Source organism: Microtus oregoni, unplaced genomic scaffold (assembly GCF_018167655.1).
Source record: "Microtus oregoni isolate MIOR12 unplaced genomic scaffold, Mior012 000175F_ref0000477, whole genome shotgun sequence".
In the NCBI taxonomy this organism is placed as follows: domain Eukaryota; kingdom Metazoa; phylum Chordata; class Mammalia; order Rodentia; family Cricetidae; genus Microtus; species Microtus oregoni.
In genome coordinates, this window is record NW_024544831.1 from 447,906 (window position 1) to 473,237 (window position 25,332).

The 25,332-nt window shown below is 41.2% G+C and overlaps 1 protein-coding gene across 5 annotated transcripts in view; it reads left to right on the top strand.

The window, feature by feature from the left end:
- Positions 1-825: 825 nt before the first annotated feature.
- Positions 826-25,332, top strand: part of LOC121445328 (histone lysine demethylase PHF8) — a 96,939-nt gene continuing 72,432 nt past the window's right edge. For 3 of the 5 annotated variants that reach the window (XM_041647401.1, XM_041647405.1, XM_041647406.1), the window contains exons 1-6: positions 1,267-1,522; positions 2,427-2,628; positions 18,736-18,821; positions 19,207-19,315; positions 22,482-22,642; positions 23,416-23,557. In XM_041647401.1, coding sequence (XP_041503335.1) covers positions 2,531-2,628; positions 18,736-18,821; positions 19,207-19,315; positions 22,482-22,642; positions 23,416-23,557 — 596 coding nt within the window. In that variant the 5' untranslated portion in view covers positions 1,267-1,522; positions 2,427-2,530. The other 2 variants (XM_041647404.1, XM_041647403.1) reach the window with 2 other exon arrangements.

The following is a 25,332-nucleotide window of genomic DNA, read 5'->3' on the forward strand; positions in this document are numbered from 1 at the left end:
AATACACTTTCTTTTATAAACTAATGGGATCCTGTAGGAAAGTCATACAGTAAAAGAACTAGAGCTATTTCATTAATGTCTGAGGGGAAAAAAAACAGCGCCATCTTGAAGCATACTACATTCAGTCAGAAAACCCTGGTACAGATGTATGGAAATCCTTAAACTGTATTTGCTCCTGACGGAATTGAACCTGCAGGGCCGGTGAAGAGAGCTCGGGGACAGAAAGGAAAACTGACAGCTCAATGTGGGAGAAATCAGAAGGAGCTGTCCTCAACTTCCAGACTCTGGAATCACTTGCCTACTCTGTTTCTTGGTTTGGTGGTAATCACAAGTTTTCCTCTCACAGAATGAAGATTGAACCACAGCAGCCGTGGGCAGAAGACCTAGTGCGCTCTGAGGAGCGGAGCGGAGCTGCAGGGAAGCTGAAGCCCGCCCCCGCAGCCCACCCGGATCACTTGTGCAGTTGGGAGTCAGAGTTCGCCTCCCCTCAGAGGAGGAGACTAGGGAGGAGCAACGCGTGTTCGGAGGGAGGGAGGGAGAAGGACGGAGTCGCTTTCCTAACTCCCAGTTTGCCCACAGGTAGGGGAGACTTGGCTTCCAGGCCCCACTCAAAATGGAGCCAAACTACTGCCTCGCCTAAGATGGCGGCCTCTCCGCCTCTCAGCTCAAGGTCTCGAGCGCCGACGGGGCCGCCCCGCGGAGAAGCGCGTCCCCGGCTCTGCTGGGCGCCGCCCCGCTTTCCTCAAGGTGGCGCCCCGCCCCGTGACGTAACGGGGAGCCGGCGGCCTGACGTCCGGGGCTCCACCTTCACCTCCCATGCCCGGGCCTCCTAAGATGGCGGCGAGCCTGTTTCCTCCCGGACCGCCGCCACTCTCAATATGGTATCTGTTTACCATGTTTCTCCTCCCCTCTCCGCCTCAACTTCCTCGTTATTTTGAATAAACTTTATTGATGCCCTTGAATTTCCTGCCCCTGGTCCCGGGCCCTCCTGGCGACTCCTCCGGCGGTCTCTCCAGACCCGGTGGCCAGTTCCTCGGCTCGAGCCTGCCTCCTGACGAGCGAGCCAGCGACAAAGCCGCTCGCCGGTCGGTCGGCCGGCCCCCGCCCCCCTCCGGTCAGGCCTCGCCCTCTGGAAGGCTCTGAGCGGCCAGCCCGCGCAAGGTCTGTGGTGACTGCTGCCCTCAAGCCCCGGCCGACGACAGGCACTGCGTGACGCGGCATGTGGTTTCTAGGAGAAGGCAAGTAAGGCTCCCAGCCTCACAGTGGCGCTCCCAGAATTCCCCGCGCGCCGCCGCGGGGGCCGGAACTGCCCGGCTAGCCTCTGCTCCTCAGCAGAGCCGTGTTGCCCCGGAGCGAGCACAGCCGCCGGCCAGGCTCGGGGGCTGAGCCCTGCGTTTCGAGGACTCCCAGCGCCTTCGTCATGGAGACGCTCCCGTAGGGCTCGCGGCCGAGGGCGTTCCGCTCGCGCTGGGGGCGGGAAGAGCTTTCCTGTCAGTCGGGGAGGCGCAGAGAGAAGATCCTCGTAAGTTTAAGGGGCTTGAGCGCCGAGACTGTCGCGTCGGGTGAAGGCTCTAACAGTCGAGGGCTGCGGCTGGGCGCTCGGCCGACTGAGAGGACCGCCAGCCAGTGCCTGCCATTTGGGAGCGCTGGCAAGACAAGTCTTCGCTCAGTTTACCGGGTGTAAGGAAATTCTGGGCAGTTTCCCGGGGCTCCGGGGGGGGGGGGATCCTGTTCGGTGTCGGGGCTGAGGCGCGATTCCTGTCAGCTTTGGGGTTGCGACCTGGTCCGCTTCGGAGCGGCCGGCCGGGAGGGGAGGCTGTGGCGAAGGACGGACGGCAGCGTTGCTACTCCGAAGGCAGCCCCGAACCGAGATTGGACTCGGCTGCCCGGCGCTGCGGCTCCTCTTCCCGGGGGCTCCGGGGCGGTTTGGGGGTAAGCCGCGCAGACTTTGAGCGTCCGCGCATCTCGTGGCTTCCTATTTGGGGGCGAGGGAGTCTCTCTCCCTCAGCCTCCCTCTGCCCAGCCTCATCCTTTCTGCCGTGCTGGGCGTCCTGATAAAGGGAAGCCAGAGGCCAGCGGAGACAGGCTCCGCTGAGGGAAAGCTTTCCGATATTTCCATGAAACCCGGAAAGAAGTTGTCACCGACTTGAGGGCTGAGGGAGGCGTTTGGACGGCTGGGCAGAGGCGAGCGCAGGCAGAGGGTTCTCTCTGTTCCCGCTGAGGGGAAGAACTCCCGGGAGGTGGGTGGACTTTCTCCGCTCAGCTCCCTGGCACTCAGCAGCTGGGCTGCGTCCCGGCCGGCTCGCCGACTCCCTAGCTCCGCGCGGAGGTTGGTACCCAGGGGGTGGGGTGGGGGCGGGGACGCGGGACGGTTCGGAAACCCGAGGGGCGGGCTTCACTTTGTAACAAGTGGTGTTTGTGTCCAGCCGCCTTCTAGGCTAGGCGCTTGGCAAAGCGCTCCTTGCTGCCTTCTGACCCTCGCAAAGGCCCAAAGCTGGCCCGCCGCAAAGCGACCCACCCCCCTGTGAAGATGGCCTCGGTGCCGGTGTATTGCCTCTGTCGGTTGCCTTATGATGTGACCCGATTCATGATCGAGTGTGACATGTGTCAGGACTGGTTTCACGGCAGGTAAGAAGGGCTGGCCGGGTGTGTCGTGTGCTCACCAGCCCTCTCCGAGACGAGAGGGCCCCCTTTTCTACCCCTGCTCCGAGGCTAGCCCCTTCCTCAGTTTACTTTCAGTTCCCCGCCACTAGACCTAGGTTTTTCTATCTATCCGTCCTTGCAGACTAGGGCCTTGCGTGCTTATATGATTTTGTAGCTGCCTTCTAGCTACAAAGAGAGGATCAGTTTTGTATCTTGCCTGTTGTGTTTTCCCTCATATGCTGCCTTTGCGGGAGGCAGTACTGCATTTTTGAGATATCTGAGTCCAAGAACGTGGATTTCTTTGTAACTCACTATCAGTGGCCTTGGCCTGCTGCGTTTGCTTCTGTGAGCCTCCCTTACAAATCAATACCTCTTTCATAGCATTCAGTTAATGGAGGAAGAACTGGAATATTATTTTTGTGCAGTCTGCAGAACCATCTACCTAAATTAAATGTAAAAGATATAGGGTAAAACAACAGAATGAATGTACATGTCACCCAAGTTTCTAGTGAAGTTAGTATATGTAATAAAAATCCTAATATTATCATATTACTGGGAGGATTTGCACACTGGAGTATAATAAAAGCAGTATATGGTATCCTTCAGCTATATATTAGATTCAAGAATTTTTAGTTGTCAGTCTTAACTTTCAGAAGAGCTATTCCTATAATCTCAAAAGCAAAGTAAAGTTACTAGTATTACCAAAATTCTGACCTAAGCTGAGATTGCCTTGATGCATTACGTCCAAGTTCACATTTAATTGATTTTTACTGATTATTATGTACCTGGTACAGAGTTCTATTTTTTGCTCTATGTTATTTTTGTGTAATGGGGACAAACTTAGGGGTGATACCTTTTCCTTCACTCTGGAAATGTAGGAATTAAGATGTCTTTCATAAGGGCTGGGGAATGTAGTACAGCATGTAAAATGCTTGTATAGCACACTGGAAGATCTGAGTTCAATCCCACCATTGCATAAACTGAGTGTGATGGCATACACTTGTAATCTCATGACTTGGGAGTGACATAGTAGTACCATGCTAGCTTGGGATACATGATACCTTGTCTCAAAAAAAAAATCGTAACCAGGCATGGTGGTATGAATTTATAATCCCAGCTTTCTGAAGGAAGTCCTTTCTAATTTGCAATCCTCTATAATTTCCTGACTGAGGTCAGTGGGTCTCATGTTCAAGGCCTGCCTGAACTATAGAGAGCCAGTTGATGGACAACATGGGCAACTTAGCAAGATTCTGTCTCAAAATGAAAATAATGTAAAGAGCTTGGGATATAACTTAGTGGTAACCTTTTACCTAGCGTGTATAAGAGACTGGGTTTAATTCCCAGTATTACACATACCCAAAAGAAGTCAATATCCCTGGTTGTTTTTAATAGTGTTGATCAGGTGTCACTCCTCAGCTTAAATTATTCTCTCAATGGTTCCCCTGCAGAGTAAAATTCACTTTTTTTCTGTGAGAGACAGACCTTTTATGATCTACTTAGTTAATCTAGTTTCCTGCCATACCTACCCCCTTGTTTTGGGATACAGGGTCTCACTACTTAGCCTGGCTGGTCTGCAACTTGAAATGTAGTTCAGACTGGCCTTGGTGTCACAGAGATTCACATGCCTCTACTTCCCAAGTGTGGGAATTAAAAGTGTAAGCCCCTTATGTCAGCCTTGTTCTTTAGGAGCCAAGAAAGCTAAATTACCTCCAACCCTGAGAGACTCTCCTCCTCATGCTCCTTTGTTTTTGCATGTACCATACCTTTGATGCTCTCCCCTATACAGCTCACAGAATACTTCTTCCTCTGGATTCCTCTTGTACTTTGTATACATCTTTATTTAAAAAATTTCATCTTAGTTCGAGACCAGCCTGGTCTACAGAGCTAGTTCCAGGACAGGCTCCAAAGCCACAGAGAAACCCTGTCTCGAAAAACCAAAAAAAAAAAAAATTCATCTTATAGTTATACATATGTCTGTGTCACTACCTGGGAATACAGGTATCTTTTTTTATTTTTAGTATTTTTAGAATCTGGTTCAATGATAAACATGCAATAGATGTTGAGTATGTTTTTGAATAAATGAAGGAGGCTTCATGAAAAAGCTATTGTACTGTAGCCATTAGTTTGGGTTGTATATGAGGTGTGTAAGTTCAGTATCTGGACAAACAGTCTTTTGCTTACAGTATTGCTATCTGGGAGCAGAAAACAGGAATGAATGCTTCCTAAGTACTTATTCTGTGTCTGACTCCATAACTGACATTCCATAAATTATTTTGTCTATACCCAAGTCTGAAAGTTAAAAATTTTTTCTGCTTGTGTATGTGTTTATGTTTGTGGGTGTGTACACTTGGGTGTGTGTATGTGGAGGCCAGAGGTCAATCTCAGGCTTCATTGCTTAGGAGCCACCCACCTTGTTTTTTTAGAGATACTGTTTCCCATTGGCCTGGTATTTCATGAGTAGGCTAGGCTGGCTGACCAAAGAGCCCCAGGAATCTTCTCATTTTTGTCTCCCCACCACTGGGATTACATGTAGTCCAAGGTTTTTATATTTATTCTGGAGTGAACTGAGGTCTTATTGTTTGTCTAGTAAGCATTTTGCTCACTGCGCTTTCTCCCCAGCCTAAAAGTTAGATCTGTGAGAGAGTGTGCTGCTGTGAGTAACATACCTGACATCCTCTCCAAGTCCCTGCATGTGCACACAGGGATGCATATATACCATACTCACAGCAGCACACTCTCTCACACTAAACCTAGAATTTAGGTTGGGCTAGCTGGCTAGTGAGCTCCAGAAATCCACTTGGCAGTTTCCCTTCAGTGCTAGGGTAATGCAACTTGTGGCCATGCTCAGTTTTATGTTGGTTTTGGGAATTTGAACTCAGGTCCTCTTGCTTTTATAGCAAACATTCTTTATCCACTGAGCCATCACTCTAGTTCCTGAAAGTTAGATTCTAAAATTACATTTATTTATTTGTGTGTGTGTGTGTGTGTGTATGTGTATGTGTATGTACACAGGCTTGCTTGTGCGCACATATGGCATGATATGCATGTGGAGGTCGGAAGACAATTTGCAGGAGTCAGTTTTCTCCTTCTACCAAGTGGGACCAAGAATGAACTCAGGTTGTCAGGCTTGGTGACAAGCACCACCTGCTGAGCCATCTCATTAGCCCCAAACCAGATTTTTAAAAGAGTGATTTTTTTTTAAAAAAAAAAAAACGGGGTTTTGAGGCACAGGCCTGTAATTTCAGCTACTTTGGAGACTGAGGAAGAAGGATTGCAAGTTCAAGGCTGGACTGTGCATATTGTACAGGTGAGACATGCCCATTATAGAAAATGCAGAAAGTAATAGATGGAAATAAAAAATCATCTGTTAGTCTGTTAGGTACAATTCACTGTTAATTACATATTAACTCTTATCTTTTGATTTATAATGTATGTTTTTGTAGGTTAGGATTATATCAAATATCATTTTGTGGCCTCCCTGCCCCCACACCTAACATAATGTGGGTATCTGCCAGGTTGTTAAATAGTCATCTAAAATGTGTTTCTGATACCTTGTCATGTATATGTTTGGCCCCAGTTACTTGGTCATTCCCTTTATGTTTGTATACTAACATTATTTGTTTTCTTATATTAGCTACCGAAACTTAAGAAGTTTTTGTTTTGTTTTGTTTTTCAAGACAGGGTTTCTTTATGTAACAGCCCTGGCTGTCCTGTAACTCGCTTTGTAGACCAGACTGGTCTTGAACTCACAGAGATCTATCTGCCTCTTCCTCTTGAGTGTTGGGATTAAAGGCATATGCCATCACTGTCCAGCTGAAACTTAATTATGGGTTTATTGGCCAGATCTGTCTTTAATCACATTTCTGAGGTGTATTCTGTTTTTGTTTGTACATTCTGACACAAGTTTCTTGAAAGCATCCAGTTTTAAAAATCTCCTCTGCTTCTTTCTGTGGGCTGCCAGAGAACAAGGAACCTAGCTGAAAACCAGATCCTTAATGGGCAGCTGGCTGCTCTTACTTAGTACACCCTCACCCTGCTGTGCTCATTGTACTCTAAGGTTTTACTTTAGCTCAATTGGAAATTACTAAATATTGTAGACTTTTCATGATTGCTTACAATAGTTAATCATGCAGACCCGGTGTGTGTGTCGTGTGATTATGTGTGTGCTTGTATGTGTATGAGTATTAGCATATACTTGTGAGCCCACAGAGGCCAAAGAAGACATTAAGTGTTTTGCTGTATCACTCTCTGGTTTATTTCCTTGAGACAGTTTGTCACTGAACTTTCAGTTAAATTAATGACTAGCAAGTCTCTTCTTCCCTTCTTCCTGCTTTTTGCCCCTCATGGGACTTGGGTTACTACCATACCTGAGTTTTTCCTGGGTACTAGGATCTGTTTTCTAAGGTCCTCAGACTTGCAGAGCAAGCCCTCTTATCACTGAGCCATTTCTCCTGCCCCAATCTCACAGATTTTATGTCCACAAATGCCTAGAGATTATAGAAATCTGTTTACACCTTTGATAGACTTTTGAAGTTCAGTTAAGGATTATGGTACATAATGACAAGTTACTACCTGGAGTGGAAGTGAAGAAAGACAACTATGCTATTTTGATGATAAAAATCTGGGCCTGCCAGGGGGGTCTTTAGTTCCAGCATTTGTGAGGCAGAGGCAGGCAGACCTCTAAGTTTGAGGCAGCCTGGTCTATAGAATGAGTTCTGTCTCTAAAAGAAAAAAAAAGCATCCTGTGGAGGTTGTGACTTTCTGAGCATAGATTTGAGTTGCAGATTTTCTGACTCTAGAGACAATATTCTCAAAATAAAAAAATAATGACAAATAGTTTCATTCATCTATAAGGCAGTTGAGTTGTGCAAAACACTCTTGTTTTGTAGAGCAGTGTCTTTTAGTGTACATCACAATTATTTGAAAGACCCATTAAGAAAGCAAGATAGATTTCAACCTCAGTTTCTGATTCAATAGGTAAATGAGGCCCACATTTGAGAAACATAAATTTAAAGCAGTATCAATTTCTTCTCCTTCCATAGAGTATGATAACATCTGATATTGGAGGATGGATGAAATAACATTATTGTTACTGTACACCAATTATTGTCAAAGTGTTTCATCTCTGTGAGACCTTAGTTTTCCTTATAATGGTTATGATAGTTTAAATAGAAATTATTATATACATGTTAGTTTTTTATTAGCATATAATGGATCTTATGGCATTTCTTTTCATCATTTATTTGTTTTTTATTTTGTTTGTTTGTTTGTTTGAGGCAGGGTTTTTCTATGTAACAGCCCTGGCTGTCTTGGAACTCACTCTGTAGACCAGGCTGGCTTTGAACTCACAGAGATCTGCCTGACCCTGCCTCCTGAGTGCTAGGATTAAAGGTGTGTGGCAGCACTGTGCTGGAGTTTTAATTAGCTTGGTTTTATGCAGGTTATTTTTGTATTTTTTTGGTTTTTCGAGCCAGGGTTTCTCTGTATAGATTTGGAGCCTATCCTGGAACTTGCTCTGTAGACCAGGCTGACCTCAAACTCACAGAGATCCGCCTGCCTCTGCCTCCTGAGTGCTGGGAGTAAAGGCATGCACCACCAAGGCCTGCCAGTTTTATGCAGATTTTGTGCTGTGCTATCATATCTGTTGTGGTCTTATGAGTGCAACGACTCTATCCTGTCCAGAAGACATCGTTTCACAGCAGTCTTCCCCATTCTTATAATTTTAGTGCATCTTCTTCCACAATGCTCCCTGAACCTTTAGGGAAAGGGTGTGATAAGTTCCCTATTCTTACAATTTTTCTTCCCTTTCTACTATGTTCCCTGAACCTTGGGAGTGTGTGTGATATAGATGTCTCATTTATGGCTGAGCACTCCACAGTGACTTATTCTCTGCATTTTGACCAGTTGTGAGTTTCTGTATTAAACATCATTCACTACATAGAGAAACTTCTCTGATGAAGGGTCCATAGATATTTAGAAACATTTAGAAGGCAGTATAATGGAGGTAAAGTTTTAAGTGGGGAATGGGAAATGAGGGTAGAGAGAAAACCAACACTAAAGATATTTGAAAAAGTCATATAAAAATGCTGTTTTATAAGCTTCTTGTTATATGTACATACATGCACATAGATCAGTTTAATTCAAGCGGAGGGATAATGTTCATCTCCAAAAGCTATAGATTATCAAAAATCCCAGTGCCAGGTATGAAATACCCCATTTGTCAAAGTGGTCCTGGAGACCCCTTCCCTCCCAAAAAACAATACAGGGTATTGTCATTGCTTTTGGTTACTCATTAGAACTTGCTGATAAGATCCTATCGCTGAACATATCATATACTTTGATCATAGAACATGGAAAATTCAACCTGGTTCTGACTTGGAAGCATTCTTCTTACTAGCTAACTTTCATAGTATCAGAAAATGTTTTTGTAGTCTTCTGGGGAAGAAAGACCATCAACAGCCTTTGCCAGCTGTGAATCTGTGAGCTACAATAATGACTGGCCTGGCAAGATATGTTCATTGGTTCAGTAGTAGCATGAATGCTATGTTGGTAACCAAAAGCTTTCTAATTGGACTTAGGGCCTATTCCACATGGGGAACTCACGTTTTGTTCTATAAACGTAGCCAAGACCTATAGTTAAGGAAGTTATAGGCCCTACTACTATTTTGCTAAAGGGATGTGCCTGAATTAATCTTTTAATATTTTTTTGGTTCCATTTATTCCTTCTTTCCTTTCCCCTGCCTCCTCTCCTTCCCCCCTTTTTCCTTTCCTCTGTGTGTGAGCATTCGTGCATGTGTGTGCACATGTGGAGATCAAAGGACAACTTGATGAAATCAGTTCTCTCTACTATGTGGGACTCTGGGATCAAACTCACGTCATCAGGCTTGCAGAATAAGCACCTTTACCTTGTTTAGCTGTTTGTCAGTCTTCTTTTTTATCCTTCCATTTTTCAGAATTTGACTCTTATTATTGTGTGTATATATTTTGACGTATGTGTATTAGTGAGGGCATACATTTGCCATGCGCTTGTGTGGAGGTCAGAGGAAAACTTTCAGAAGACAGTTCTCTCCTTCAGTCATGAGGCAGGATCTCTCTTGTTTCTGCCTTGCTGTGTACTCTGGGCTAGCTGGCCTGTGAACTTCCAGGTGATTCTTTCATCCCCACCTTATCTCCCTATAGAGACTAGTGGGATTATAGACGTGCTCCACTTTAAACCTGCTTTCTACATTGAATCTGGAGATCTAACTCAGGTTATCAGGCTTACATGGCAAGCACTTTTACTCTCTGAACAATCTTGCTGGTCTCTTTTCATAGGTATTTATCTGATACTAATATACCCATCCTACTGGGTGGTGGTGGTGCACACCTTTAACTCAATACTCGAGAGGCAGAAGCAGGCCTGGTCTACAGAGCTACACAGAGAAACCCTGTCTCGAAAAACATACATATACATACATACATACATACATACATACATACATACATATATATATATCCACCCATGCCTACTTTCTTTTGATTAAGGGTGATTTTGTATATTTTTTACCCCATTTTCTTTTTGCTGTGCTCAAACCGAGTCAATTCCAGGCATTCTGTCATTGAACTACACCCAGCTGTTATCCTTTCCTTTCAGCCTACACTTATATGAAATAGGACTTTGTTTTTAAAGAGTGTGTGTGTTGCTCACATGTTGTATGTTGTAGTGGGGCAAGAAGGCATGCATACAAAATTTAGAGTTGATTCTCCTCTACCGCTACATAAATTCTAGGGACTGAACTCAGGTCTTCTGGCTTTGAGGCAGATGCTTTTTACTGGCTGAATCATCTTGCCAGCCCTTGTTTTGTTTTTTTGAGAAAGGCTCTTACAGAGCTCTTTCCTCAAACTTGGCTCTGTGCTGAGGGTGACCTTGAACTCCTCTGATCCACCTCCCATCACCTTTTGTGGTCTGAATACAGGCCTGAGATAGGAAACCAGATAGAATCTTGAGTAAAACTTGCAACTATTCTGGCACCTCTGATCTTTGAGTCCCACTTGGTTCCAGTTTGACTGCCCTGGAACTCACTATGTAGACCAGCCTGACTTGAGCTCAACAGAAATCCAACTGTCTTAGTTTCCTAAGTACTAGGATTAAAGACATGCACCACTATGCTGGGCTTGAAACTCTTATTTCAAAAGTCGAAATTGAGCTAGAGTTTTAACTAAGTGGCAGAGCACTTGGCCCTAGGTTCAGTCCCCAGCCACAAAACAAACAATAGTAACAACTGAAATTCTTGTGTATTAGTTACTTTTTTTTTGTTTGTTTTTTGAGACAGGGTTTCTCTGCGGTTATTAGTTACTTTTTTATTTCTGTGAGAAAACACCATAACTGAAGCAATTTATAGAAGGAATGAAGGAATGGTTTATTTGGGTTTATGGTTCTGGAGTGATAAGAGTCCATCACCATCATGATAGGGAGGCATGGAAGAAATCACCACACATGGCAGCAGGAAAAGCAGCAAGGAAGCACATGGCTTTTGAAACCTCAGAGCCCACCCCCAGTGACAGTCTTTCTCTAGCTAGACCACACTTCCTAAGCCTACCCAAACAGTGTAATCAGCTGTGGACACAGTATTCAGATGCCCAAGAACATGGATTCAGATTACCACCACACTATGGTAGCCTGAGAAACAGAAAAGCTTTTTTATTTTTATGAAGAAGAAACGCCTTTCTTTTGCAGTAAACATTTTCATTTATATAACTGGCACTCTGTGTAAGGGATAAAAAGTGAGACCAGAGAATCAAGGCCTTTTTAGACTCTGTAGATCAGGCTGGCCTCGCGTAGAGTTCCACCTGCCTCTGCCTTCCGAAGTGCTGGGATTAAAAGTGTGTGCCACTATTGTAAGCCTGGTCAATTAATTCAAGAAAAATAGGGCCGGGCAATGGTGGCGCACACCTTTAATCCCAGCACTCAGGAGGCAGAGGCAGGTGGATCTCTGTGAGTTCGAGACCAGCCTGGTCTACAGAGCTAGTTCCAGGACAGGCTCCAAAGCCACAGAGAAACCCTGTCTCGAAAAAGCAAAAAAGAAAAAAAAAAAGAAAAATAGGGAGGGTCTAGAGATATGGCTCAGCAGCTAAGAGCTGTTCCAGAGGATCTGAGTTCAAATCCCAGCATCCATGTTGGGCAGTTCACAACTACTTGTAACTTCAGTTTCAGAGGTTCCAATGCCCTCTTCTGGCTTCCAGGGATAGCTTCCAACACATACACATATACATTAAATTTTTAAAAAGTTAAAAAAGAAAAATAGGGAGTTTTTGAAAGGTTTTAGGGATGAGATTATAAGATCACATTTGTTTTTTTATTTAATTAATTGATTTTATATGTTTTTGTATGCCTGGGTGTATGTATGTACACAATATGTGTGCAGCAGCCCAAGGAGCTCAGAAGAGGGTGTTGGATCTCTTGGAACTGGAGTTCTGGATCCTCTGCAAAAGCAGTAAGCACTCTTAATTGCTGAGCCATCTCTCAACCCCACAATTGTTTTTTTAATTACTGTTTTAGTATGTAGATTCATTTGTGTGGACACAGAGTAGAGGCTTGGAATCTAGTTGGGTGAACAGGCCAATAATTCTAGTTAGAGATCATAACAACCTGTATTAGGGCAGCAACAATAAGAATGACAGAAGAACATAACTGATAATGAATTAGGATATAGAACTGGGTGGTGGTGGTGCATGACTTTAATCCCAGCACTTGGGAGGCAGAAGCAGGCAGATCTCTGTGAGTTCGAGGCCAGCCTGGTCTACAAGAGCCAGTTCCAGGACAGCTAGGGCTTTTACACAGAGAAACCCTATCTCAAACAAACAAACAAAAAGAATTAGGATATAGAGTTGAGCTTTTTTTTTTTTTTTTTTTTTTTTTTTTTTTTTTTTAAATATTTATTTATTTATTATGTATACAATATTCTGTCTGTGTGTATGCCTGCAGGCCAGAAGAGGGCACCAGACCCCATACAGATGGTTGTGAGCCACCATGTGGTTGCTGGGAATTGAACTCAGGACCTTTGGAAGAGCAGGCAGTGCTCCCAACCTCTGAGCCATCTCTCCAGCCCAGAGCTGAGCTTTTGAATTTTATACCATGTTTTGTTTTTTTGTTTTTGTTTTTAAGTTGTGTACCATGTTTAACTGTTACCCATTTTTTTAAAAAAGTCATTTTGAGCTATGTGAGTGTAGAAAGAATGTTTGACTTTGAACTGTCAGAGGGAGAGCAGACAAGAGGGGATGAAAGAAAAGTGGAATGAGGGGGTTTTTGTTGTTTATTAAGGTCAGTGCGCTTGTTTAAATGGTATTGTAAAGAAAGGAGAGAAAGAAACAGGGTAAGAGATTGAAGACACTTTAGAAAGAAGGGACAATTAATTGAGGAAGTAAAAAGATATATTACCTAGACTCAAATCCTGACTTTAGGAGGAAGGAAAGATAGTACTTCCATTGTAATAGGAGGAAAGGATGAGTAAAGAAAGTGGAGTTGGTACTAGGAAGTCAAATTAGTTCTTGTTTATTTCACTTGTTTTTTCCAAGAAGGAAGTAAGTCATTTACATGGAGATAAGGGAAAGATAGTGGGATCAAGATTAGAAGTTTACTGTGGATTGTGGGATGGAAAGAGCTAAGGAAATTGTAGGAGGATTATCAAGCAGCATAATTTATATATTTTAGACAGTGATTTTTTTTGCCTCCAAAATTGGACAATTTTTTTTTTAATCCAGCACACCCAGTAGTCTAGTGTTAGATAGTGGGATTGAGCTAGGGATAGATTTGTAAATATGATGCAGCATAGTAGGGTAAGTGAAGAATGCTGGAATTTAAGCTAGATAGTAAATAGGTTGAAGTCAAGAATAGGTGGATTTGGCAGGGGTTTGGTGCCATAGGCCTGTAATCCCAGTGCTTGCTTATAATCCCATTATTCAGGAGCTAAGGCATAAGGATTATGAGTTCAAGGTCACCCTAAACTACACATCAAGACCTTGTCTGAAAGCAAAGCATAAAGTTAAAGGGAATGCACTGAGTGTAGTGTTGTCGCACAGGCCTTTAATCCTGGTGCCAGGAGGCAGAAACAGATATCTGAGTTTCAGGCCATCTAGGACTACACAGTGAGACCTCATTTCAAACAACAACAACAGAACAAATTAAATAAAGAGTGGGTGAAAAGTAGGAGCAGCTAGGGTTTCTTTTGTGAACAAAGAACAGGTGTAGTGAGACTTGCATTGATATACTTATGGTCAAAGAAGTGGTGCATGTATTTCATATTCCCGAAGTGAAACAACTGCTGGACAAAATCTGGGGGATGGTCATGCGAGTAGCTGAAATGAGAGTGGGGGTAACTACCTGAAGATGATAAGATCAAAGAAGAATGAACCCAGGAAGTTGGGTCCCCATGCTAATTATTGATACTAGGTTGAATATTGAAAAGATTTGGGGTGGAGAAAAATCTGTGTGCAGGTTCTTTGAGTGAAGGGATGTGTTGGGGAGAAGGTAACTGGAAGTAAAGAAGAGCAGGAAGTGGTATGACTGCCTGGTATGAAACTTAAAGAACAGTCATTATCTCACACAAGGCCTGATGGTTAACGTTAGTTGTTAACTTGATGAAAACTAGAATCACTGGGAGTTGGACCTTAGCATGCCTGTGGGAAATTATCTTGATTATATTCTTTTTTTTTTTTTTTTTTTTTTTTTTTTTTTGGTTTTTCGAGACAGGGTTTCTCTGTGGCTTTGGAGCCTGTCCTGGAACTAGCTCTGTAGACCAGGCTGGTCTCGAACTCACAGAGATCCGCCTGCCTCTGCCTCCCGAGTGCTGGGATTAAAGGCGTGCGCTCTTGATTATATATTTTTTTTTAAATATTTATTTATTTATTATGTATACAATATTCTGTCTGTGTGTATGTCTGCAGGCCAGAAGAGGACACCAGACCTCATTACAGATGGTTGTGAGCCACCATGTGGTTGCTGGGAATTGAACTCAGGACCTTTGGAAGAGCAGGCAGTGCTCTTAACCACTGAGCCATCTCTCCAGCCCCTCTTGATTATATTTTAATTGAGGTGGGAAGACCCGCACACTGTGAGTGGCACTTTTCTGGGTGATGTAAACAGAAAAGGAACTGAGCAGCGGTAGATACTCATTGCTTTCTTCTTCCTGACCTGGACTCAATGTGATCAGATGTTTCAAGTACTTGCTGCCTTGACTTTCCTACCGACATGCACCTTTGAATTGTGAACTATGAGCTGTCCTTAAGTTGTTTTTGTTCATGACATTCTGTCATGGTAACAGGAAAAGAAACTAAAGCACAAAGTAGAGATAATCTCAAATTCTCACAGGAGAGTTAAAAAAGTCATCTACTGAACTTCCCTGAGTTGTCAACGCCTGGAAGAATACAAGGCTTCCATCTGATAGAACTCTTAACACAGTGCTCCTTAGACTCTATGATGAAGAACCAGCAAATAGTTTCCTTTATTTTCACTCTATAACAAATGGATTTTGTAGAATAAAAAGAATGACTAGAAAAATAATCTGAACAAAAAGCAATATAATAAACTCCAATTTTTCATTATTAGATTCAATGACTATTACAGCATCCTGTCAGATTGCTGAGAAGTTATACCTATTTTCACTTTCTGTACTTAACATAGATCTGTAATCAACAGTTCACAGATCAGTATTGGACTATAGATTACACTTTGAGTGGTACTAGTATGAAGAAAATATAGTTTCCTTGAAGAAAAACCATATTTGGTTAAACTTGGAAAGTAAAGGTTTTTTTTGTATTTTGGTTTTATTTTATTGTTTTAAATTGAGCTATAAATTTTTCTCCCCTCCCCTCTCTTCCTCTCCCCTCCCCTTCTACCCTCTCCTGTGGTCCTTATGCTCCCAATTTACTCAGGAGATCTTGTCTTTTCCTACTTCCCATGTAGATTAGTTCCATGTATGTCTCTCTTAGATGTATCTTGGTTTTAAATGAGTTTAATCAAAGTTGGCCTCCTGATTCCCCTGCTCCCATCTCTGAAGTTCTTTTTTTTTTTCTTTTTTTCTTTTTCGAGACAGGGTTTCTCTGTGGCTTTGGAGCCTGTCCTGGAACTAGCTCTGTAGACCAGGCTGGTCTCGAACTCACAGAGATCCGCTTGCCTCTGCCTCCCGAGTGCTGGGATTAAAGGCGTGCGCCACCATCGCCCGGCCTCTGAAGTTCTGATATTACTGGTATATTAGTTACTTTTTTATTACTGTGATAAAGCACCATGACCAAAGCAACTTATGAAAGAAAGCATTGAATTGGGGCTTATAGTTCTAGAGAATCCACATTTATGATGGCAGAGAGAAGGAGGCAGCAGAAATAGCTGAGAGCTCACACTTTAAACCTTAAGCTGGAATTAGAGAGCACACTGGGGATGGTTGGAGTCTGTTAAAACCTCAAAGTCTGCCTCCAGTGACACACCTCCTCCAACAAGGCTACACCTCATCCTTCCTAAGTAGTTCCGCAGTCTGGGGGAACAAGTATCCAAATATATGAGCCTGTGGGGGTTATTATTCAAACAACCACAGAATGAATGCATGTATCACCAATCCTGGCAAGTGTTTCTTGAAGGGGGAAAACAACAAAAAGCTTTAGGGTAGTGAGGGGTAATATCTGGATTTGGCAAAAAGTAGTATCATTTACTCTGTGCCTGTCTCTTTGTTCATTGTGCTATGACTTTTATGTACATTATCTGCTTTGTAACATAAGGGGCTACTCATGGGGTTTCTGCCCAGTTTCCCACAGCCAGCAGACCCCAAAGAAAATCACACAGAGATCTCCATAAGATTATAAACTGATTGGCCCATTAGCTCAGGCTACTTATTAGCTCTTGTAACTTACATTAACCCATTATTATTATCTATTTTAGCCACATGGCTTGGTACCTTTTTCAGTGGGTTAGGTCACATCCTGCTTCTTTGGTGGTCTGGGCAGGAATGGAGGGAATTAGGCTTCCTTCTTCCTAGCATTTCTCCTGTTCTCATCATCCTGCCTCTACTTCCTGTCTGGTTGACCCACCTATACTTCCTGCCTGGCCAATCAGTGTATATTTAAAACATGATTGATAGAATATAGACAGTTCTCCTGCACCACTCCTCTAACCTCTACAGAGTTGATGGTTTCCTGATTTCTTGACTTCCTACAGGTTTATAGAGTTAGAAAGATGAAAGGGACTTGATTTCAGGAAATTTGTTATGATCTTGGCTGAAATAATTTGAGCTCTACCATGTTTTTATGCACCTCGCTGTATGTGGTTAATAAAAAAATTTAAGCATTTAACCATAGCCAGAAATGATTTGAAGGGTTCTTGTCACCTTCCTTTGTAAGGGAAGTGTTTAGTATGTGAAACTACTGCCTTATGTACAAGCATACAAAATTAAATCTCTCTTAAACTTTAAAATATGAAATAACATGTGGTCATTGTAGCAAGTAGAAAATTCAAATGAAGCTGTAAAAGATTACCTAAAATTTTTCATTCATAGTTGTTGGCCATAAAATATTTCTAGTAATTTTATTTAATAAATTATCTCAGCAAATTTATAAGTTTGGGTTCTATGTTGAAATAGTGTTTTGGAGCCAGATGTGGTTGCTTACACCTTTAATCTAAGTACTAGGGAGGCACAGGCAGATGGATCTTTTTGAATTCCAGGACAGCCAGGGCAGTTGCAGAGGAACCCTGTCTTGGAAAACAAAAACAACAAAAAGAAGAAAAGAAAGAAAGAAATAGTATTTTGGATGCATAAAGCAAGATAAAATGTCATTAAAATAAGACCTGTTTTTATTATTTTGAGACAAGTTTTCCCTATATAGCCCAGGCTGGTCTAATATTTGAGGGTAGCCAGAAACACATGATAATCCTGCCTCTGACTCCAGAATGCCAGAATGTGGAAATTAGAAGTTTGGAGTAGAACATCAGGCTCTTTTATTTATTTATTTATTTATTTATTTTTGGTTTTTTCGAGACAGGGTTTCTCTGTGGTTTTGGAGCCTGTCCTGGAACTAGCTCTTGTAGACCAGGCTGGTCTCGAACTCACAGAGATCCACCTGCCTCTGCCTCCCGAGTGCTGGGATTAAAGGCGTGCGCCACCATCGCCCGGCTCTTTTATTTTTTAATGTGGCTGTTTGAAACATTTAGAATTACTTATTTGGTTTCTATATTTCTGTTCATTCACATATGAATGCTCTAGTTTCTTTCAGCTTTGATCATTCTGAACCCTAATGAAGTTTTTGTTTGTTTGTTATTTAAAACAAGGTTTCTCTGTATAACAGCTTTGGCTGTCTTAGAACTTGCTTTGTAGATCAGTCTGGCCTCGAACGTGGAGATCTGCCTTCCTGTGTCTCCTGAGTGCTGGGATTAAAAGCATATATTACCACTGCCCAACTCTAATGAAGTTTTAATGACATTTTGTCATCATTGTTTTAGACCAGTAGAATTTTGCACTAATGAAAATGTTTTGTAGTCTGCGTGATATAGTAGCTGCTAACTCCATGTGGCTGCTGAAATATAGCTAGGGTGATAAAAGTACTACTTTTAAATTTTACTTAATTTTTTTTTTTTTTGGTTTTTCGAGACAGGGTTTCTCTGTGGCTTTGGAGCCTGTCCTGGGACTAGCTCTGTAGACCAGGCTGGTCTTGAACTCACAGAGATCCACCTGCCTCTGCCTCCCGAGTGCTGGGATTAAAGGCATGCACCACCACCGCCCGGCTTACTTAATTTTTTTTAATTTACTTTTATATGTATGAGTGTTTTACCCACATATATGTATGTGCACCATGTGCCTTGTGCTAGTGGAGGCAAGAAGAGGAAATCATATCCCCTGGAACTGGAGTTAGAGAGGATTGTGGACTTCTGGGTGCTAGGAATCAAAAACCAGTCTTTTCGGTGTTTTGGAAGAGCAACTCTTTACTGCTGAGCGACCTCTCCAGCCCCCAATTTTACTTAATTTTAATTAATATAAATAGCCACATGTGCTATGCAGCACTCACTGTTCTAGAACTTTTAAAAGAAGAAAAAAAAATCTTACAAACCTTGGCTATTTTTTTTTTCTTTTCCAGTTGTGTTGGTGTTGAGGAGGAGAAAGCTGCTGATATCGACCTATACCATTGCCCCAACTGTGAGGTCTTACATGGACCCTCCATTAGTAAGTAGATGTTAAGAGTTTTCATCAGGAAGTGATCAAGGGGAGAAACAAATCAAAGGTAGTTTTGAAGAGCATTTGCCTTTGTGCAAATTGCCTTTGCCTGAGTGTCTCAGACATTACTGCTTACGCAAGTCCGACATGCCTGCAGCTATTGCACTGAGAGGACAGAAGTACATAGCTTTATCTCCCTCTCTATTTAGCAACTGCCTAGAGGAAGCACACTCTCTTCCCCAGGAACTTTTCTGAGTATAAGAGAGTCTCTAATTCTAGATGCCTCCTGGGGTTTTAGATTAGAAAATAACCTATTGAGTATGGAGGCCTTTGTTCATGGAATCTTAGCTCCTGGCCATTCTAACTCATGACCTCTTGTCTTTTTCTGGTTTAGTGAAGAAACGCCGTGTGTCTTCCAAAGGGCATGATACTCACAAGGGAAAACCAGTGAAGACTGGGAGCTCTATGTTTATTCGAGAACTCCGGGGTAGGACTTTCGACAGGTGAGGACTGTTTGTCCAAAGGAATATTAAGCATCAGGGCTATGGAAAGCTGAACATATTTCCCTTCAGCTTCTCAACTGACAGTGCTTCTCTCATGTCTGGATTATCTTCTGGGCCCTGCAAAATCTCCTATGGGTGGAAACTTCTGTTTTGGTCAGTTTCTAAGTAACAGTGGCTAGAGTTTCACTTGATGTTTAGAGTACATGATGGTCTATTTACAAAAATCTGCAGTAGTTGGGAAGCAACATTTGTCTTAGTCAATTTATAAGCATTTGAGGAATGCTAGAATTGGAAGAATTCTTTTTGTTTTCCCCTGTGTATATTAATTTTATGAAGTAATGTGCTTTGTTATGACATTTCCATATGTTACAAAATGTACTTTGATCATAGTCACCTATTCAATGACCCTTTCTTATTCCCTCCCCCTTTCCTCTTCCATAGTCATAACAGTCTTCCATTTAATGTCTGGAAGAATTTTTAATGATCAGCAAATTTAATTCTCTCATTGTAGAGGAGAGAAAACTTTAAAACATTCTTTTGTCTTGTATTTCTTTTTCAGCCAAAAATGTTTTCGTTTTTTTTTTTTTCAATTAACCTGGGTTTATTAACAGCCAAAAATGTTTTCTTTTTTTTTCAATTAACCTGGGTTTATTAAAAACAAATTAAGTACTTTTTGAACAAAAACAATGAGTTGAATAAATAAATACTGTGTGGTTTTTAAATTCATTGAACTGTTTTCAGGTTTCCTGTTCTTCAAGTGTTATTTAGATTATTTTTCTAATTTATTGGTTTAAAAAAATTTAAAGGCTGTCAGTCTACCTCAGACCCCTCAGATCCGTTCTTCTACCTATGTCAGCTAATTTCTTTTACATTCTTTCAAAAATACTCTTTGTATCCACATATATGTGTTTGTGTGTCCTTTTTTATTTTTTGAAACAATGGAAACACTATGTTTTGTACATTACTTTTGTTTTTAAGCCTAAATTATATGTCTTGGACATGAAATCACAAATATATAATCCACAAGTCTTACACAGATATTCTTTATTCTCATTCATGGTCATTTAGTATTTCATTGAATGGATATATATTTTATTTAACCAGTCTTTTATTGATGGCTATTTAAATTGATTTCAGTATTATACCATTACTGAGAAAGCTTCTGTAGTCAATATCTTTAGTTTTCAGTGGTAAATATTGAACCTAGGCCTTATGCATGCTAGGCAAGTACCCTACTACCGGGCTATATGCGAAGCCTCAGTGAATATCTTTGTACTTAAGTTTCTTGCTTATGTGACAAGTACAGTTGTAGATTTAACTGTGAAAGTGAAATTGTTAGGTCAAAAGAATATGCCTGAAGAATCTATAAATAGCTGGGCGGTGGTGGCGCACGCCTTTAATCCCAGCACTCGGGAGGCAGAGGCAGGTGGATCTCTGTGAGTTTGAGGCCAGCCTGGTCTAGAAGAGCTAGTTCCAGGACAGGAACCAAAAGCTACGGAGAAACCCTGTCTCGAAAAATCAAAAAAAAAAAAAAAAAAAAAAGAATCTATAAATATTCCTAGTTGTTTGCATAAAGGTTGTACAGTTTTATATACAGACATTTTGTCAAGGCTCCTGATTTTACTATATCCTGGCCAATATTTTTTTTAATGTTAAACCTTTTGTTCTAATCAAAATTTAGTGAAATCTTTTTAACTTTTGCTACCTTAATTATGAAAGAGGTTGATTTTTGTATACTTATGACTCCTTTGTTTGGTTTTGGTTTTTCAAGACAAGGTTTCTCTGTTGCCCAGGAAGTTCTGGAACTCACTGTGTAGACTAGGCTGGCCTCAAACTCAGAGATCTGCCTTCCTATGCCTCCTGAGTGTAGGGGTTAAAGGTGTGTACCACCCTTGCCCGGTTATTTATGAGTCTTCTTTATTGACAGTTTTCCTTTTTTCTAAAGCATTTCTCATATTTTTATTGAGAATTTTTTTCATGTAACATATTGTGATCATGCTTTTCCCCTCTCCCAACTCCTCCCAGATTTTCCTCACTCACCTAACTCTGCACTTTTTATTTCTCTCTTTAGAAAAAAAAATACCATACTAAAACAAACAATCCCACAAGAAAATCTCTCTGTGCCCCCCGACATACACATAAAAAACACCACAAAACATTAAATCAACAAAAGACAAGACTGAAAAAAGAAAAAAAAAGCCCTAACAAAGCAATATGAAACAAAAAAATCTACAAAAATACCTTTGAATTTATTTGGTGATGGCCATCTACTGCTGGGCATGGAACCTACCCTTAAGTGTGGTTAATATACTCAGTGGGATTCCACTGAAGAAAACTAATTTATAACAGCTTTTTTCGCAGAGAGTTTTAGTTTTTAATGCAGATCAATTTATTTACTAACAGTTTAGTAGCAACTGGGTCTTATCTCTTAGATGTTTTTCCCTAGTACCTTTATGGCTTTACTTTTTGCAGTTTAATTTTTGTGCCATCTAGAACTACATAGAGAATGAAACAGATACTGAGCTTAATATGTTTGTTTCGATACGACTCATTTTCCTTTTCTTCATAGTCTATTTTTTCTTTCATTTTCTTTTTGGTTCTGGAGATTGAAATCATAGACTCAATGCAAGCTAAGTAAGTGCTCTGATACTAATCTATACCTCCATGTATCTACTATCTTTTTTTCTATCATGTTTAGGAGTTGAGGGAAGGGAAAGAATATCATCAAAATATATTTATTTTATGAAAAATTTAAAAAAGAATTTCCATTTTATAAGTGCATGTATTGAGAAAGTGTTTATATACTGTTTTGTAAAAACTCAGTCTTTGTTCTCTTCACTAACATTTTAAATTGGATGTTGCTATTCTGAGTTAGAACAAATGAGTCAAAATTGTTAATTATATCTTTTCTTAGGTAAGCTATTGGCTAGTTTCCTTTGTTATTCAGAAAAGAGCAGTCTGTTCACCATATATTCCCACCTCTGTCAATGACCTTGTCTCCTGCTTTGGAGAGGTCATTTCTTTCCTGGCATATGAGGTGTATGCCATTAATTGTCACCCCATATAAGACTCCCTCAGGAAGACTATGCCCTTTACGTGAGAGGCCGTTAATGCCTTTAGTGAACAAAATCTCAAAGTCAAGGTTTCTTTCCTGTGACCCACACAGCTCAGATGAAGTGATTCTGAAGCCCACAGGAAGTCAGCTAACGGTGGAATTCCTGGAAGAGAATAGTTTCAGTGTGCCTATCCTCGTCTTGAAGAAGGATGGATTGGGGATGACGCTGCCCTCTCCATCATTCACTGTGAGGGATGTGGAACACTATGTTGGTAAGACACCATAGACCCTTTTAACTATGACATTACCTGTTCCCATCAAGACTTGAGTCATACTTGATGTGGTGGCATATACTACCTTTAAGCCCAGCACCTGGAAGGCAGAGGCAGTCAGATATCTGTGAATTTGAGTTCAATCCATAGTGACTTCCAGGATAGCCAAGGCTGCATAGAGAGAGCCTGCCTCAAACATAACAGAAATAAAAGGACTCAAGACGCTTCTCTAATCCACCTTTTTATATTTGCTTTCTAGCCATCTTGAGAATATGATGTGAAGTGCCTTGCCCAGAGTCATTCTTTGGCAAGGCAGAGAGACAGAATTCTAGTCTCTTTTCCATCTTAATTTGTGTGTGCGCGCGCGTGCGTGTGAGCGCTCATAGTTAATGACAGTATTTGCTTTATTCTCTTCTATTAACAGACCAAACAAAATTAAATTGGTCCCCCTCCCATTTTTTTAACCTGGCAAATTTTAGGTATCATATTTTCTCTGACACATGTTATTACATACTATTTATTACTGGAGCTTAAATTTGTGGGGAGAGTGGAAGAGAAGAAATAAAGAAGCATATCCATGGCCGATAGACTATATGAGAGTCCCTAACAGGCCTCCACCCAGATCTTGAGAAGAGAGTGTGATAGATTCCTATTCTTTGCTCTGAACACATAAGTATCTGAAGACAGAATTCCTGAGTATAAGACTAGGTGCTGGTGAGGTGACAAGAACTTTTTGTCCCTGAGATTGCTTGGTACTCATTTCTTTATTTTAGGTTCTGACAAAGAGATTGATGTGATTGATGTGGCCCGTCAGGCTGACTGCAAGATGAAACTCGGTGATTTTGTGAAATATTATTACAGTGGAAAGAGGGAAAAAGTCCTCAATGTCATTAGTTTGGAATTCTCTGATACCAGGTAAGAGGGGAAAGGTAACAAAAACTTTTCTAACAAAAGCCTGATTGTCTAAAACTTGTAGATATACTTGAATACTTGAATTTATATTTTGGTTTGTTTCTTCCTTTGGAGTGGGAAGGTGGTATATACTTTGTAGGGTATTGATTCAACTTTATTAATACCTAAACCAATTTGTTCTCCAGTTTTTCTTTTCTTTCCTTTCCTTTTTCTTTTTTCTTTCTTTCTTTCTTTCTTTCTTTCTTTTTTTTTTTTTTTTTTTTTTTGAGACAGGGTTTCTCTGTATAGTCCTGGCTATCCTGGAACTCACATTGTAGAGCAGGGTGGCTTCGAACTCACAGAAATCTGCCTGCCTCTGCCTCCCAAGTGCTGGGATAAAAGGCATGTTCGTACTACCACCACCTGACTCTCCTCCAATTTCTAACATTAACTAGATTGTACAGTATCTACTTAATTTGTCTTCTTCATTTTAGGGCATCTTTCTTTGAACTCTTTCTAGTATTTATATTTTTTGCCTCGTAACTGTCCTAACTGAAGGATAAGCCCTCAGTTTCTGGAAGTAGATTCTAAAATCTAAAAATTAAATGTAAGTAGTTTTTCTAAAGATAGGTTGCCTGTGTTTAAAAGTGAAAGGTTGTAATCTTTAAAATATTCTGTCTATACTTATATACTCAGAACTATGGTGAATACCAAGAAATTATGGCATATCTTTTTGTTATTAGAAAACTTACTGGTGCCGGGCAGTGGTGGCGCACGCCTTTAATCTCAGCACTCGGGAGGCAGAGGCAGGCGGATCTTTGTGAGTTCGAGACCAGCCTGGTCTACAAGAGCTAGTTCCAGGATGGGCTCCAAAACCACAGAGAAACCCTGTCTCGAAAAGCCAAAAAAAAAGGGGGGGGGGGGAAACTTACTGGTTATTGAGATAATTTTAAAAAGTTGGATTTGCAAGAAGATGCAAAAATAGTGTACAGTAAGGTCCTATGTACTTTTCAGTTTCCCACAGTGATAACATGATCATTATATTAAAACCCTTACTATAGCTTTTAAGATTAAAGAATCTAAACATATTTAAAAGCTATAGTTGCTTTATATATCACTTCATCCAGAAAGTCTGTGAGATAGCTTTGAGATATGCAGAAAAGGGGAAAAAACTGGAACACACAGAAAATAAAGCCGAGGGACTAGGTTGCATGTGGATATGTGCTATATACATGAATGCATAATTCTTTGTTTAAATAATTTGTAGAGATGGACTGCAGAGTTTTCATTTACTTTCCTGAAGGTCAAAACAAACAGGAGAGTGTATAATGTTCTAAAAGATTTATGAGTTTATATAGGATAAAAACAGCCAGATTTATGGAGCTGAGCTCCAGGAGGTTTCTGTAGTATAAGGGCTTTTCATAAAGAAGATATCAAGGTAGGGACAATGCAACTTTTATAAACTACGTGCTGAATAAGTAGACGGAAAGTGAAATGATAACTATGACAATTTAGTAGTAGAAATGAGCACATTCTACTGGGGAAGGATTTGGAGCTAGGACTTAGGAATCTGATGAAATAAGACTGAAATCAAGACTGGAGAGATGACTTAGCAGTTAAGAGCACTGGCTGCTCTTCCACAGGAACAGGTTCAATACCCAGCACCCACGTGGCAGCTCACAACTATCTATAACTCTGGTTCTAGGGGATCTGACACCTCACGTAGACATATATGCGGGCAAAATACCAATGCACATAAAATAAATGCAAATAAAAATAAATAAAATTAAAGAAAGATT